This window comes from Cyrtonyx montezumae, unplaced genomic scaffold, assembly GCF_038088225.1.
Source record: "Cyrtonyx montezumae isolate F1298 unplaced genomic scaffold, pur_monq_1.0 scaffold_9, whole genome shotgun sequence".
Lineage (NCBI taxonomy): Eukaryota > Metazoa > Chordata > Aves > Galliformes > Odontophoridae > Cyrtonyx > Cyrtonyx montezumae.
The window spans coordinates 10,350,553-10,363,976 of record NW_027072100.1 but is presented as its reverse complement, the minus strand read 5'-3'; the positions used below and the strand labels follow the sequence as shown (position 1 = coordinate 10,363,976).

The 13,424-nt window shown below is 55.8% G+C and overlaps 1 protein-coding gene across 2 annotated transcripts; it reads right to left on the bottom strand.

Moving 5' to 3' along the window:
• Positions 1 to 549: 549 nt before the first annotated feature.
• Positions 550 to 12,531, bottom strand: HM13 (histocompatibility minor 13). 2 transcript variants are annotated; one of them, XM_065754622.1, is made up of 13 exons: positions 12,322 to 12,531; positions 11,149 to 11,247; positions 9,878 to 9,960; positions 8,910 to 8,998; positions 8,107 to 8,192; positions 7,865 to 7,990; positions 6,076 to 6,133; positions 5,524 to 5,607; positions 5,167 to 5,203; positions 4,019 to 4,121; positions 3,477 to 3,562; positions 1,320 to 1,513; positions 845 to 930 (listed from the first exon to the last, which is right to left on the bottom strand). In XM_065754622.1, the coding sequence occupies exons 1-12, from the start codon at positions 12,490 to 12,492 to the stop codon at positions 1,363 to 1,365; spliced, it is 1,173 nt and encodes a 390-aa protein (XP_065610694.1). In that variant the 5' UTR covers positions 12,493 to 12,531; the 3' UTR covers positions 845 to 930; positions 1,320 to 1,362. The 2 variants fall into 2 exon arrangements, with proteins under 2 accessions (XP_065610695.1, XP_065610694.1); XM_065754623.1 differs by lacking the exon at positions 1,320 to 1,513 and having other exon boundaries at positions 550 to 930.
• Positions 12,532 to 13,424: the final 893 nt, after the last annotated feature.

Sequence of the window (13,424 nt, the reverse complement as noted above, 5' to 3'; positions counted from 1 at the left end):
TAATTGGAATTAAAGTGGCCCCTCTTGTTTTTGCGGACAGGGCTGTTGGAAAAGGAGCTGTAAGTCATAGAAAACATCTGCAGGAGACTGCGAAGGGTCATTAGATGGCAGAAAGCAAGGCGCCACTTTTAGTGCTCGCAGCCGACGTGGGGAATAATAGCTCAATATGGCTTTTGTGGAGGAGCTGCCAAGCCAGAGAGCACTTTCTATTTATTCTGGCAGAGGGGACGGCCAGAGAGACACAGCATCCTCCACACGCAGGCCCTGAAGTGGGTAGGGATGACACCGAGGTGCTGCGAGCTGCCCACAGGGCTCAAACCTCCCTGCTGCAGCAGGCACAGCAGCTATGGCCCTAAACCTAAGTGTTGTGACAAGAGGCCAGGGAAGGGCAGAGCACTGTAGGAGGGGAAGGGGACAGTCACTTGGAAACAGTCAGACCAGAGCACCAGACCCCACAGGAAGAATAAAGCTGCTGGAGGGGTCAGAACTCCCATCCATGGCTCGTGCACCAAGCTCCAGCAGCCACAATCACTGCCCCGGTACCCCTCCTTCCTTTGAGATGGTTTAATATGAGAGAAAGCAAATGCACAATACAAAATTTAAAAACCGGCCTGTGGTTTGTCCCCTGCCCACTCTGCACTCGGAGGAGACAAAGCAAAGGGGAGCGTGGCTGCGTGGCCCTGGGGGGCAGCAGGAGGGGTGGATATGTGGCGTACATCGATACCCCACCTGGGCAGCTGCTCCAACACACACAACACAATGCTCTGGCACAATTGTTTCATCTGTCACTTACAAAGGGTCTCGAAGGGCCCCAGCCCAGTGGTGCCAGGGCTGGCCCATGGGCAAGGTTACTTCTCTTTCTTGACAGCTTCTGTTGTCTCCTCTTTGGAGGCCCCCGGCACCTCCTTGGGGGTCGAGCTCTCCTCGTAGCTGGGGACAGAGAGATGAGAGGAGAGCAGTTAGCGTGGTCAGCCTTCCTCTGGGGATGGGCACGAGTCAACATGCAGCTCAGAGCCTGGTGCACCCAGGAGCCCAGCACTGTGTGTGTGGGGTAGTCCCAGTACGGTGACTGAGGTCAGGGTGGGCTCCTGCCCCTGGCCCCCAGTGCAGGGAGATGAGTGCTGTCCCACTGTAACCACCCTCAGCTCCCCCCTCAGGAGGGGGATACAGAGGGGCCAGGCCAGCTCTGCAACTGGGCCCTAATAGAGGAAACCTGGAAGCACGCTGGGGCAGAGGTCTCAAAGGAGGGGCAGCCAGCCCACAACAGTTTGGTGCCAGCTGCTGCATGAGGAAATGACAGAGCTGCAACAAGTCCCTACCTGGCCAGAGCGACAGACAAAGAAAGGGCACCACGTGCAATTGCTACATGGCACTAGGGCTTTGCTGCCGGCGTCGGCGGGGACAGGACAGTTTCTGCTGCATGGAATCAGCAAGGCTGGCTGGCGAGCCGGACACGGTGGGGAAGTGGGTAAGTCTTGGTGTGTGTGGCAAGATTTCAGCAGAGGACTCATAGCTGCAGGAGACAGGAAGCAGGAAGAGAAAGGGGGAAGGACAGGACAGAAAAAAGAGGGGGGGGGAAGAGAAAGAAAAAGCAGAAGAGTTTCTGAGTGAGACAGCTGCAAACCCATCACCCTGTGCAGACAGGCCAGGATCCTGTCTGCTGGTACGTCCAGGCTGGCCCAGAGCCATGCTGTGAGGGCTGAGACTCAGGGAAGAGACAGCTCCTGCTGGCATGCATGGAATCGGCAGCTGGAGCCTGTGGGAGTATGAGCCTGGGTGCTGCACTGGCAACAAGAGCAGCACAGGGGCTGGGTGGGCAGCAGACCCCATGCCTTGTGTGGGGCTGGAGGACACAGAAGCGTTCCCACACCTTACATCTGAAGACTGCACAGCAGATGGGAGTGGGAGGCTCAGAAGGCTGGAAGCTGCAAGCCTATTGCCAGCCAGCTCTGCTCCACTGGGATCCCTTCCCCAGGGCCACAGCACAGAGCCACCACTCTGCCCACCCTGCAGCACTGCCTGCACAGAGCCCCGCTGCCCTCTCCCAGGCACCTCACGCATGGCTGAGACCCCAGGGAGTGACTCAGTGGAGATGGTGCAGCACAAAGGTGCAGGGGAGCTACACCTGGGGTGGGGGGGATTCCTGCAGTGGGAGCCCCTGGCCTGCAGGCAGGAGCCCTGCCACGTTCTGCTTTCTCTGACAGCAACTGGAGTGACTTCAGGAGGGGGCAGGCAGCTTTGCTGTTGGCACAGCCTGCGTGCAGTGCTCTACATGTTGTTTTTCCCCCACAGGCAGCTGCCAGGTTCCCTGAGTGCCGTGCTGACCCAGAGGCCAGCCCTGCAGCTTGTCTTTCCCATGCCTTTCCTGGCACAGAGAGGAGGTGCTGCTGTGAGCAGCTGAGTCACCACACACAGGGAGAGCGGCTGCAGGATCCCAGGTGCACAGGAAGGACGATCCCAGGACACTCAGTGCCTGCAGCAGCGTCAGAAGTAAACATCAAAGCAGGGGCAGGTGCTGCAGGGCTGGGGAGCCAGCCCAGCTGACAGCCCGGTGGGAACATGCATACCTGTGTCTCCCAGGGGAGGGGAAGGAGGCCGGGGGCAGCCACGTTCCTCGCTGTGCAGCTGCCACAGCCCAGGCCCCTTTCAGGCACTGTTTTCCCTCTGAGCAGGGTGAGGGATTGCACTGATTCCCCCCACCCCTCCCAGCCACAGGAACCCCAGCAGCCCTGGTGGGATGCTCCCTTCCTTTCTCTGTTTCAGGTGTCCTCAGGCAAGCAGCTGTGCTGGGGCCACCGCAGAGCCTCAGGCATACAACAGCCAAGTAAGGTGGATAAACAGCTCTCTGGCAGCCTGGGGTGAGATGTGCTCTGCCTGGAGCAAGGGGACAGTGTGCAGGAGACCAAAGTTTGCCTGTCTGCAGTTGGTGGGAAATGGCTGGATAAAACTGGGCAAGAGAAAGGCTGCAGCACAGCAAAGACCCCTTTTTCTAGACCCCTTTCTCCATTTCTGCAGACCCAGGGCTGTAAAGTGTCTCCTTTCTCCAAGCAGAGAGGCTGGGATGTGCTCAAACCAGCCCTGGCTGCTCTTGCAGCTGGATCCAATTCCATTCTCCCCCACCCACGGGCCCTGGGACACAATGACCAAGTATCTCCGCACCAGGTGTGCGGTCCCACCCTCCCCTGCCTGCCAGCGCATGGGAAGAGCTTGTCACCAGAGTGTAAAGCAATACCAGATGCTGCCTGCCTGTTGGTACGGCACCAAGGCTCCCACATGGCTACGAGGAGGTGGCTGCAGCCAGGGCCAGCGTGTAGAAACACAGACCCACTCCCTCCGCCTACACACGTGCACTCACACACCCAGAGCATGCCCAGATGAACCCGTCCCTCCAGCTGTGCCCGGGCATGGGAACATCTGCACGCTTCATGTGCTCCAACGCCACGGGCAAAACAGCTCCGTCCCCAGCTGAAGCTCACCTGAACATTTCGGTTACTTCTCCCTTTGCCAAGGCCACAAGAAGCGGGAATCCGATGCACGCGGGGACCAGGTACAGAAGAGCAGGCTGCCAGGAAGGAAAACAATTGTGAAACCAAACCACAGATTGGCCCAATCCTCAGTAGGAGGACAGGGAATGCTGGCCTTGTCCCTCTGCACCTGTGGCATGTCACAGTAGTTAAAGCTCCAGAAAGCTGCCTCAAGAGCAGCTAACTTCTTCTAACTTGGCCCCCACACAGACCAGCAGAAGCAACTGCAGTGTGTGTGCTCCCAGAACTCCCCTTGCTCTGTGGTTCAGTGCAGCTCAGCTGCAAAGAGCCCCCAAAGCACCAATCCGGGTGAGTAACCCTGCCTGCTCCAGCAGGGCTCAGTTCCAGGGCTCTGAGCAGGGGAAAAGGCACAGGAAAAGCAAAGCCAAGAGAAGGAATGCATCTACTTTTTCCTGGCATGCTGTGGGACACTCACAGCCAGGATGGCGCGTCAGACTGCATGCATCTGTGTGAAGCAGCAAAGCAGAGCTTACCTGGGCATGCTTGAAGATGTGCATGATGAATATGGTCAGGCCCAGCCCAAAGATGTAGGCCACAAAGCTGGTGTAGAAATACGTGTGCGTGTTCTTCTTCAAGCTGTAAGGAACAGAGCAAAACCTGTCCTGGGCTGGGGCTCTGGGCAGCCAGTGGCTGAAAATTAAACAGCACAGCTATGCTGGGCATCTCCCCCCACATCAGGTTGCAGGGAGTGGTGCTCTGTGCCTGCTTGTGGGCCAGCACAGACACTGCCAGCAGCACAGCCCCTGGTCCCATGGGTGCAGTGCAGGCCTGAATGGGTTAACAACAATGCACAGTGGTGGGAAAGGGAAGGAGATGCATGATCCTGCTGCTGGATGGCTGCCGGGCATAGGGGTCAGGACTGGGACCCAAGAGGGGTCCCACAGCTGCTTTCCCCTGGCAACTCACCCCAGCACATGGTGTTTTACCACAGGCAGGCTGCAGGAGCTGGGATTCCCAGCAGGTGCAAGCAGGATGTGGGTGGAAACACCTGGAAACGCTGGCACAGACTGGGAGGGTCTATGCAACAGCAACAGGAGCGAGGCCACACCATGGCAGCAGCACGAAGTTGCCCGTTCCCAGCTGCTCCTGAGCTGGAGACTTTCGGTGTGGGGCAACTGCTGAAAGCTACACCCTGGTGGCAGGTGCAGCTCCCTGCGTAGGAAGGAGCCGCCTTCCCCAGCATCTGCCCAGAGGCAGTGAGCACTGCCAGACCTTGACTGGCACCCGTGCAAGTGGCATGATGCAGCTGCCAGCACCTCAGCCCTTTCCCACGCTGTCTCTGCTTCCCCTCCTCTCTACGTGGCTCCTGCACTTTGGTGCGTGAGCCAGTGAGGCCCCACAACGCCCCTGGCCCGGCCCCCTCCCAGGGCTCATCCCTCTGCCTAATGCACAGCAACACTCACCCCAGCACTCAGGACTTACCCACACCCCAGCCCTGCTCATCTCTGCTTATCCAAGAGCTTCCTCTTGCACCTTCCTCTTCCAGCTGCTCTTCCACATCCACACCCCAAGCCCCAGGTGACAGCACACAACTGTGCTTCCAGCTTCTCTTTTTCCTCTACAATAGCTCACAAGGCTGCAAGATTCAACCTGTCAGGTCCCTTCCCGACCACCCACTCACCTGATGTCAAAGCGCAGCAGCAAGGCGATGAAGATCCCTGCAGGGAAAAGGGCAGAGGATGGAGCCCGACTGAAGGCTGAGCAACCCCACAGCCTTCACACAGCCATCCCTGGGCTCACAGTGCCCTCTCGTGGCACGAGGCACACGGACAGCACAGGGACAGCACCACACAGCACCAGGCCCTGGTGGGACACTCGTGGGGTTCTGGCACCCATGCAGCACCCAGTCCTGGTGGAAGGCTGTGGGGTGCTGGGAGGGCAGAAGGCAAAGCAAGGAGAGGTGATAAAGCCACCTGCTCAGCTCCCCATGGCCAATTCAGATGCAATCCCGGTCATGTCCTCCCTCTTGTGTCCTTACCTGGAATGACAATGTCTCCCAGCCCCAGCATGGCAAAGTTGTCAGCCTCCAGGCCCTTCTCCAGCAGGTCCTGAGGGAAAACCACTACGAACAGAGAGAAGCAGTGAAGGAAAGAATGAGCTGAAGTGACCAAAAAGGGACCAGACAGGGCAGGACCTCCAGCTCCACCCAAGGCCTCTGCAGCTCCCCCTCTACACCAACCCTGGGCACTGGAGTGAGAATCTGAAGAATTCAGGACCTGACTCACATGCAGGTTTCAACCACAACACCCAGGGCTGAAGCCACTGCCCAAGCCCCAGCCCATCAATTCATCCCTCCAGCACTGTTGCTGGGTTTGAGGTAATTACCACCACTGCTGGTGTTGGTGAACCCAAGCCAGGTAAGGGCTCTGCAGTCCCTCCCCACCGCCCAGCTGATGCAAGGGGCTGCTGGCAGAGAACCCTCTAGCAGCCCCTTCCTGCCTACATCTTGACTTCTAAGCCAAGTGCCTGGGGCAGAGCTGGGTTTAGAGCATGCAGCCACTGCTCCTGCACACAGGGAACAGCTACTCACGTTTTATTGGGGCCTCAAACGATTTGGCAACAGTCACCATCACGTTGGTGCCAAAAACCTAAGGGAAAGCAGAGGAGTCTGGGGTGATCATGGCTGCATGGGGACAGGAACACGACCAGTGGCATGAAGCTATGGGCAGTTTTCCACCAGCAGCACCCAGAGGATGCATATAGGGAATCTCAGCTCCTGGGAGAGGGCACACAGAGGGAGCCCATCAGGCCTTCAGCACTGACCAGGCTGCATTCAGCATCAGTGAGCTGATACATGTGAAAGTGCAAGGTGTTATCTACGGGTAGGAGCACTTGGCTGAGGGTCCTGGCCAACAACAGGGACCTGCTGTTTCCACAGGGTCCTAAGCACTTATCAGATGAGCAGCATTTTGCTCTGATGTCATTTATCAGTATTGCACTGTCAACTCTAAATGCTGGCAGCTTTTGGAGAACAGACTGTAAGCACACAGGTCAACCACCCTTACTTCTGCTCCTTTCTAGCTCCCAGCCTCCAGGCTTGGCCACACCAGCAGTAAGTAAATAAAGCACATGCTGGTTAGTGCTAGAGCTAGTGATTAATGATAAATCTCAAAGCAAGCACTCCCCTAAGGTGCAGCAAGCTCTGCCTGTTGCCAGGAAGTGACAGCACTCCACACTGGGACCAGGAAAAATCATTACACGCAAGTTCTCCTCAGGATTATGCAGGGAGACCACACAATTGGTTGGCTGGGCAATTCCTCTTCCTTCTTGAAACCCTCCTTGGATCTCAATGTAATTAAATCCATGCCTTGGTCCAAGTGCCTGTTCCCTGCAGAGGGGCACAGCAAGAGGTTCCCCATCTTCGGGACACTGATCTGCTGGGGATGCCAACCTCAACAGGCAGCAGCAGCAGGAAGTGAAGAACATGGATCACTGTGTTTTCCAGAACACTCTGAAGAAGCTCACACCCCTAGCAGAGTGCAAGACATTGGGTGAGGCTGACAGTTCCCAGTCCACAGCCCTGGAGGAAGCAGTATGCAGACCAACAAGCTGCACAGCCAACATCTCCAACACAGGCAGCACTGGCCAAGTACAAAATAAGACACAGTAGCCAGGCTTAAACAGTGAGGGATTACTCAGGCAGCTGTAGCACTGCTGGACAGACCTCAAGGTATGCAAGTTCTAAGACTTTTGGAAACAGAGTAATTCAGAAACTGAAGGCAGACAGGAAATACTGCAGAATACAGACATTACACAGGACTCGTGAGAAAGGGATTCAGAACCATTGCAGAAAGATAAGGAAAACCTCAGAATAAAGATATTGGAGTGCTGTACTGGCTGAGAGAAAATGCCTGGAGGCATTCCAGTATTTAGTTCTCTGTGCAAGAGAACAGAAGGATGCTAACGAAGCTGCCAGATGACAGAGCTGAGGAACTAATACAAGCAGGATCAGCATACCACAGAGCAGTCTCATCTTCCAGCCAGGCACAGGGCAGACTTCAGTTAGAAATGCAGGTCACCAGGATGGGACATGCTGAACACATGGGCAGTCTATAACAGCCACGCTCCCAAATGAGATCCCTGCCCACCCTAGGCTCTCAAAGCAAAAAAATTTTTTAAGATACATTTGCTGATCCACATTCTGTCATCATTTGATTCTGTCATCGTCCCTACCACACCCTTTTGGGCTGAGGAGGCGGAAATCCTGAGTGAAAGCAATGTCCAGCCAGCACGCTGACTCTGAAGAGGCACAAGGCCACACACATGCCTTCTGCCAATGGCTGCAACTCGCATCTGCCCCAGGGAATGCACTCATTTACCCAGAAGACATCGTAGATGAAGAGGCCCCCAAGCAAGATGCAGCCAGTGCTGACGTTGTTCAAGTGCAGCAACTCCACTCCATTGAGGGAAAATGCCAGCCCAAAGAGATTGTTGGCAATCCAGTGCTGAAAACAACAGGAAAAGGAGATTTGGGTTCCACAGCATGTGCAGAGCCATGATCTTGCATCCCAGCCCCCAGCCTGAGCCCAGATCCCCCCAAGGAGAGTTGAGGCTCGCTCACCTTCCTCAGCAGGTACCAGACCCCAACGATGCTGCTCAGGGCCAGGCATACGAGGTCCTTGGTGTCAAACTCATAATTCACTATTTCTGCAATAAAACAGAGAAGTCACACTTGAAGCAGTCCTGGCAGCTTTCCTTCCTGTGCAGGGTTAAGGTCAAAGTTCACAGTAGGGCACCAACACAGACCACAGTGCTCCAACCCAAAATGAGGGGACTCTCTCCCCGCACATGGTCACAGTCACCACATCCAACCTGCACGTGAGCATGCAGCCCACACTGGCAAGCCCAGACCTTCTTGTCAGACTCTGCCACATGGACAGCATCTGTGATGCTTCTGTCAGTAAGGAAATAGGATTCAGGCACTCTCCCATAGCAGATCTTTACCCTTCCTGCACCCAGTTAACTCCTGCTGCTACCAGTAGAAGCATTCCTTTACCAGTAAAGCTACTGGGCAGGACACTTACCAAATCACAGTCTACCAGTGCAGAAACTTGAGTCAGATCAGTGGAGGCAGCACTGCAGTCAGTACTACATTACCCAGTGAGCTTAAAATGCAGTGCATTTAACACCAGCTCCCCTCTGTAACACCGTTTCTGGGACTTCCCTGCCAGCCAGAGGTAACCAACAGGGAGAGTGCCAGCTGGTGTAAGATGATGCACATGTCTGTGCAGAGATGGCAGGGCTTACACTGTGACAAAAAAGGCACAGCAAGGGAGCAAGAGGCAAGACTCTGAGGTTGTCTCAAAGGGCTGCATGTTGAAACAAGTGAGCAAGAAATAGAAACAGACTGGCAAGCTAGCATACCTTCCTTGCTCTCCCCGGAGCCCTGGGTGAAGAGGAGCTGGTACTGTTTGTTGGGGAAATTTGCAGGGAAGAACCTGTTCATCATGGGGCTGAAACGAGAGTTGGAGAAAAGGAAAGTTCTAGAGAACCCCACGCAGGGCCCTGCCCTCACCTCTGCACGACAGTGCTGCAAGTGTGAATGTCAGCCTCCCAGATGGACAAGGAAGTCCCAGGTTTTGCCACGTCAGGGACTAGTGTAAGCCTCAGCTTGTCACCAAGCATGGGAACTCACCCCCTCCAGAGGTCTGATTTGCCTGTGTGCAACTGTCCCCAGAAACACTCTAAGGAAACAGGCACAAACCATCACGTGCAGGAAAGCAAGAGCCCACCCCTGGTGGGCACGCACTGCAGACAAACAATCCCCAGGCACTGTACAAGTTTGGTCATCCAGAACTGACTATGCCACTAGAAGACAGCTCCACAACTGAGCTGAGAGCAAAGATGAAGCCTGAGCAGAACTGCAGCAGCCCCCAGTGTCCCACACCTCAGGAAACAGGAAACAGATTTTAGTTTATCTGTTACTGAAACAGCATGAGGTTTCAGCACTGTGCACCAAACACTACTGCAAGACACCAAGGATGGTGCCACAAGATCCAGCTGTCAGTTTCAACTGTTCCAGTAAAGGGAACAGGGGTGTTGAGGAACTCTGCCCTCCACAGAGCACTGAGGCAAGAGAAGCTCCTCGGGGTGTGATGCTGGTGGGACCCATACCTCCAGGAACTCAAGACAGGTAGGACTCCCGAGCCTTCAGGGTGACCTGGCTCCCCCAGGAAGGGCTCACAGCACACTCAGGACCTGTCTCCCCAGAAAGCCATCCAGATCCACCAAAAGAAAACAGGCAGTGAGCCACAAAGCTCTGCCACAAAGCACCAGTACTCCAGAACATCCAAAACAGCCCAGCATCCCGCTGCCTTGTGGCTGCTCCCTACCTGATGGTGTGAGATAGGGCGAGGATCCCCAGCACAAAGAAATACATAGAAAGCAGAAGATTGATGTACTCTTGAGAGAATATCTGCAAGACAAAACCACAGAGGGGTTACAACTGCATTCTTCCAGTGTGAAGTGTAAGAAAGTGCTCAATGTGGTAACTGGCAGCTGCTCTGTCTGTGCCCCAGGGAAACAGGAAGAAGAGTTGGAATAACCCAAATTCTTGCATCGCTGATGTAAAATATATTGGAAAGAGCAGAATAATCATAACAGGCCTGTGAGCTGTTACACCCCTATGAGCCACTCAGTTAAAAAAAAAAAAAGTAATTCCTGTGCTGCAGAAAAGAGGGCAGAGCCTCCATACTGTGTCCCCACAGGGCAGCTGGAGCAGGGAGCGAAGCAGCGTGCCGCTCCTGAGGCAGCACTGCCATCCCTGCCCCACAGCATCCGAGTGCATGCTGCTCCACTTTATGGGGTATTATTAGATCTCCTGCCCTCCAACACACACGCTGCCTTTCCTCAGGATCACATCCCTAATTCAGAACGAAAGTCACTGTGCTCTCACAGGAGGAAGAACACTGGAGCACCAGAGCTTAGGGCAGGATGCAAATATTAAATGAAAAAAACACAGGTCATGTAGTGGTTTCCACAGCATCACGCTACACGTTCAGAGCATCCTTTCCTGGTGCCCACAGGGGATCCTTGCAGAAGCCAGAAGGGCCTGTGGATGTTGGGGGTGCTTTATTACCCCACCACGAGTAGAGGCTTGGCTGATGCTCTGCTTTATTACCACCAACCTAAAGGAGGAGCTAGAACATGAAGGGAACCAGAGGTGCTTGAAGCCAAGGCACCTTTTCCACATATGGCTTAAAGCACCTGCTGTTGGGATTACTTCTCCATGACTCAAGAACCCACTAACTCAGCTTGTTGGATCTGCACATCTAAGAGGCTTCATCAGGACACATGGGCTTGCTCATGAGCTCACCTTCACCAACAATTAGCCAGAGCCACAGCTCAGACGTCTTCAGAAGCATAGCAAGGAATACAACAGCCAGCAGCATTTGCAAGTTTGAAGTGCTTGCCCCCCCCGATTTTGGCTTGTGCACCCCCAAGTCATCCAAGGAGGCAGAAAGAGCCCAGGGCTAAGCTCACCTCACAACAGCTCTGAATTACCCAAAGGCTGAGCAGCCTGGGGAGAACTCTTGATAACAGCCACAGCATGGAGGAGGCAGGTAGTGTGTTCAGAGCACATCAACACTGCTTCCTCACTTACTTTAAAGAAGAGGTAGAGGCCCAGAAGGGTGCAACTGGCAACAATGGGAAAACGAGCAGCATCTCGGCTGGTAATGGTCTCCGGCATCTCTGAGGAGTTCTGAGGAAGGAGAGGACAGAAGTGGATTACTTGATGGCCTGTGCTCTGGCTTTGAACCTGAGCAGACAGTCAGGGGCACTCAGGGCTCCATGGTAGCAATGCTACTGGCTCCCAGTCATCCCCAGAACTGTGACTGAGTCACAGGCAGAGCCCAAGATGGAAAAAAGCAGACCTGTCTGCATTTGTCCTTCCAAAGGCTGTCACAATTCACTGCATTTTTCGTCCTGAGAAGGGAGAAACCCTGCCTCCCACACTGACATTTTTCCTTCTTTGCCCAGAGCAGAGCTGAGCACCTCACTGCTCGTGCCTGGCCATCCCTGCAGCCTCCCCATCTGTGCACACCATATGTTGCTGAACACTGAACACCGTTTCTCTCCAATCACCTTCTCATTCCTCACCTCACTTCTGAGCCACTCCTTGTGCACAGAAGACCCAGATTCCTCAAACTGCTTCAGTTACTGAAACAGCTCTGCACTAGCACAGCCAATCCCCCTCTGAGCTCTCATCCCCCAGGAGAGACCCTCGGCACTGGGCAGGATGATTGCTTCCCCCTCTCCTTTCCCATGGCAGAATGTGCAGGGGCTGTGCAGTCGGTGCTCAGGGCTGGAATCTCGGGAAGCAAACACCCTTGTCTGTTGCTGCCCAGAGCACACATTGGCCGGAGTTACTGTGCAAAACGTGGCCAAGGCACAGCTGCAACCCAAGGAGACACCGCTCCCTGTGGCATTCGGGAGAAACCTCCACAAAACTACAAGCCATTCCCTGCTGCAGACCTCCTACAGACAGCCCGCACTGTAAAACGATCTGAAACCACTGAACTAAAACACACAGCAGAAAAAAAAAAAAAAGGGTGGGGGGGGGTAACAACAGCGCAGAGCACCCTGCGTGCGTTCAGGCACCCAGGTGTGGGCCCTGAGCCCCAGCGGTGGGACACGAAACCCAGGGTCGGAACCCGAGCGCCGGGGCCACCCGGGACCGGGCTGAGCTGCGGGGAGCAGCGGGAGGGCCCCCGCCCCGAGCTCAGGGAGTCCCGGGGCTCAGCTCGGAGTGCGGAGGCCGCGTTCCCGGGGGTACCTTGCTCTTGGCGCAGCTGACGGAGCGCAGCGCCCCGAAGAAGATGGGCAGCAACGCCATGAGGACGAGGCTGCCGTAGGCCAGGGCAATGCCCTCGGGAGTGGCGGGCGGTCGGGAGCCGGCGGCGGGCACGGCCTGGGACCCGGCGCTGCCGTTCTGCGCCTCCGCCATGGCGCCCGCTCCCGCCGCGCGCCAGGGACACGTCCCCCCACAGCCCGACCGGAAGTGCGTCACACGGCGCCGCGCGTCACGCGTCCGGCATCTTGGGGCGCGTTGCTAGGAGACCGAGCCCTGCCCGCCCCTCCCCCCACCGCCCGGGCCTAGGCCGCAGCCCGACCCCTGCGCTGCGCTCGCTTTGCTTTGCTTTGCTTTCCCCGGCCCCCAGCCTTCCACCCTCGGGCCTGACTCCGAGCCCCAGTGAGGGCCTAAAACCCTTCGCAGTACCGTGGCAAGACGCCACGCTGTGCCCCGAAGCGGCTGTGCCCCGCCCCAGTGCGAGGGGCAGCTGTGCTCCACGGATCCATCAGCATGTTTACTGATGATCCGAAGTTGGGAGGATTGGTTGACACGCCTGAAGGCTGTGCTGCCATTCGGCGAGACCTGGACAGGCTGGAGAGCTGGGCAGGAAGAAACCAGATGAGGTTTAACAAGATCAAGTGTAGAGTCTTGCACCTAGGGAGGAATAATTGCATGCACCAGTACAGGCTGGGGGATGAGCTGCTGGAGAGGAGCTCTGTGGAGAGGGACCTGGGTGTTCTGGTGGATGACAGGTTGACCATGAGCCGGCAGTGTGCTCTTGTGGCCAAGAGGGCCAATGGCATTCTGGGGTACATTAAAAAGAGCGTGGCCAGCAGGTCAATGGAGGTGATCCTCCCCCTCTACTCTGCCCTGGTGAGGCCTCATCTGGAGTACTGTGTCCAGTTCTGGGTTTCCCAGTATAAAAAAGACAGGGATCTCTTGGAAAGAGTCCAGCGCAGGGCCACAAAGATGGTGAAGGGCCTGGAGGATCTCCCCTTTGAAGAAAGGTGAAGTGAACTGGGTCTGTTCAGCCTTGAGAAAAGAAGACTGAGAGGGGACCTGATCCAGGTTGATAAATATCTGAG

Bases quoted from the DNA above. Each gene is read 5' to 3' on its own strand.
- HM13 (XM_065754622.1), bottom strand. From the start codon at position 12,492: ATGGCGGAGGCGCAGAACGGCAGCGCCGGGTCCCAGGCCGTGCCCGCC. The intron at 8,193-8,909 runs GTATGCTAGCTT...GTTTTATTGCAG, and splicing joins CTCCGGGGAGAGCAAGGAAG to AAATAGTGAATTATGAGTTT. The intron at 4,122-5,166 runs GTGAGTGGGTGG...TGTTCCTTACAG, and splicing joins CTGCTGCGCTTTGACATCAG to CTTGAAGAAGAACACGCACA.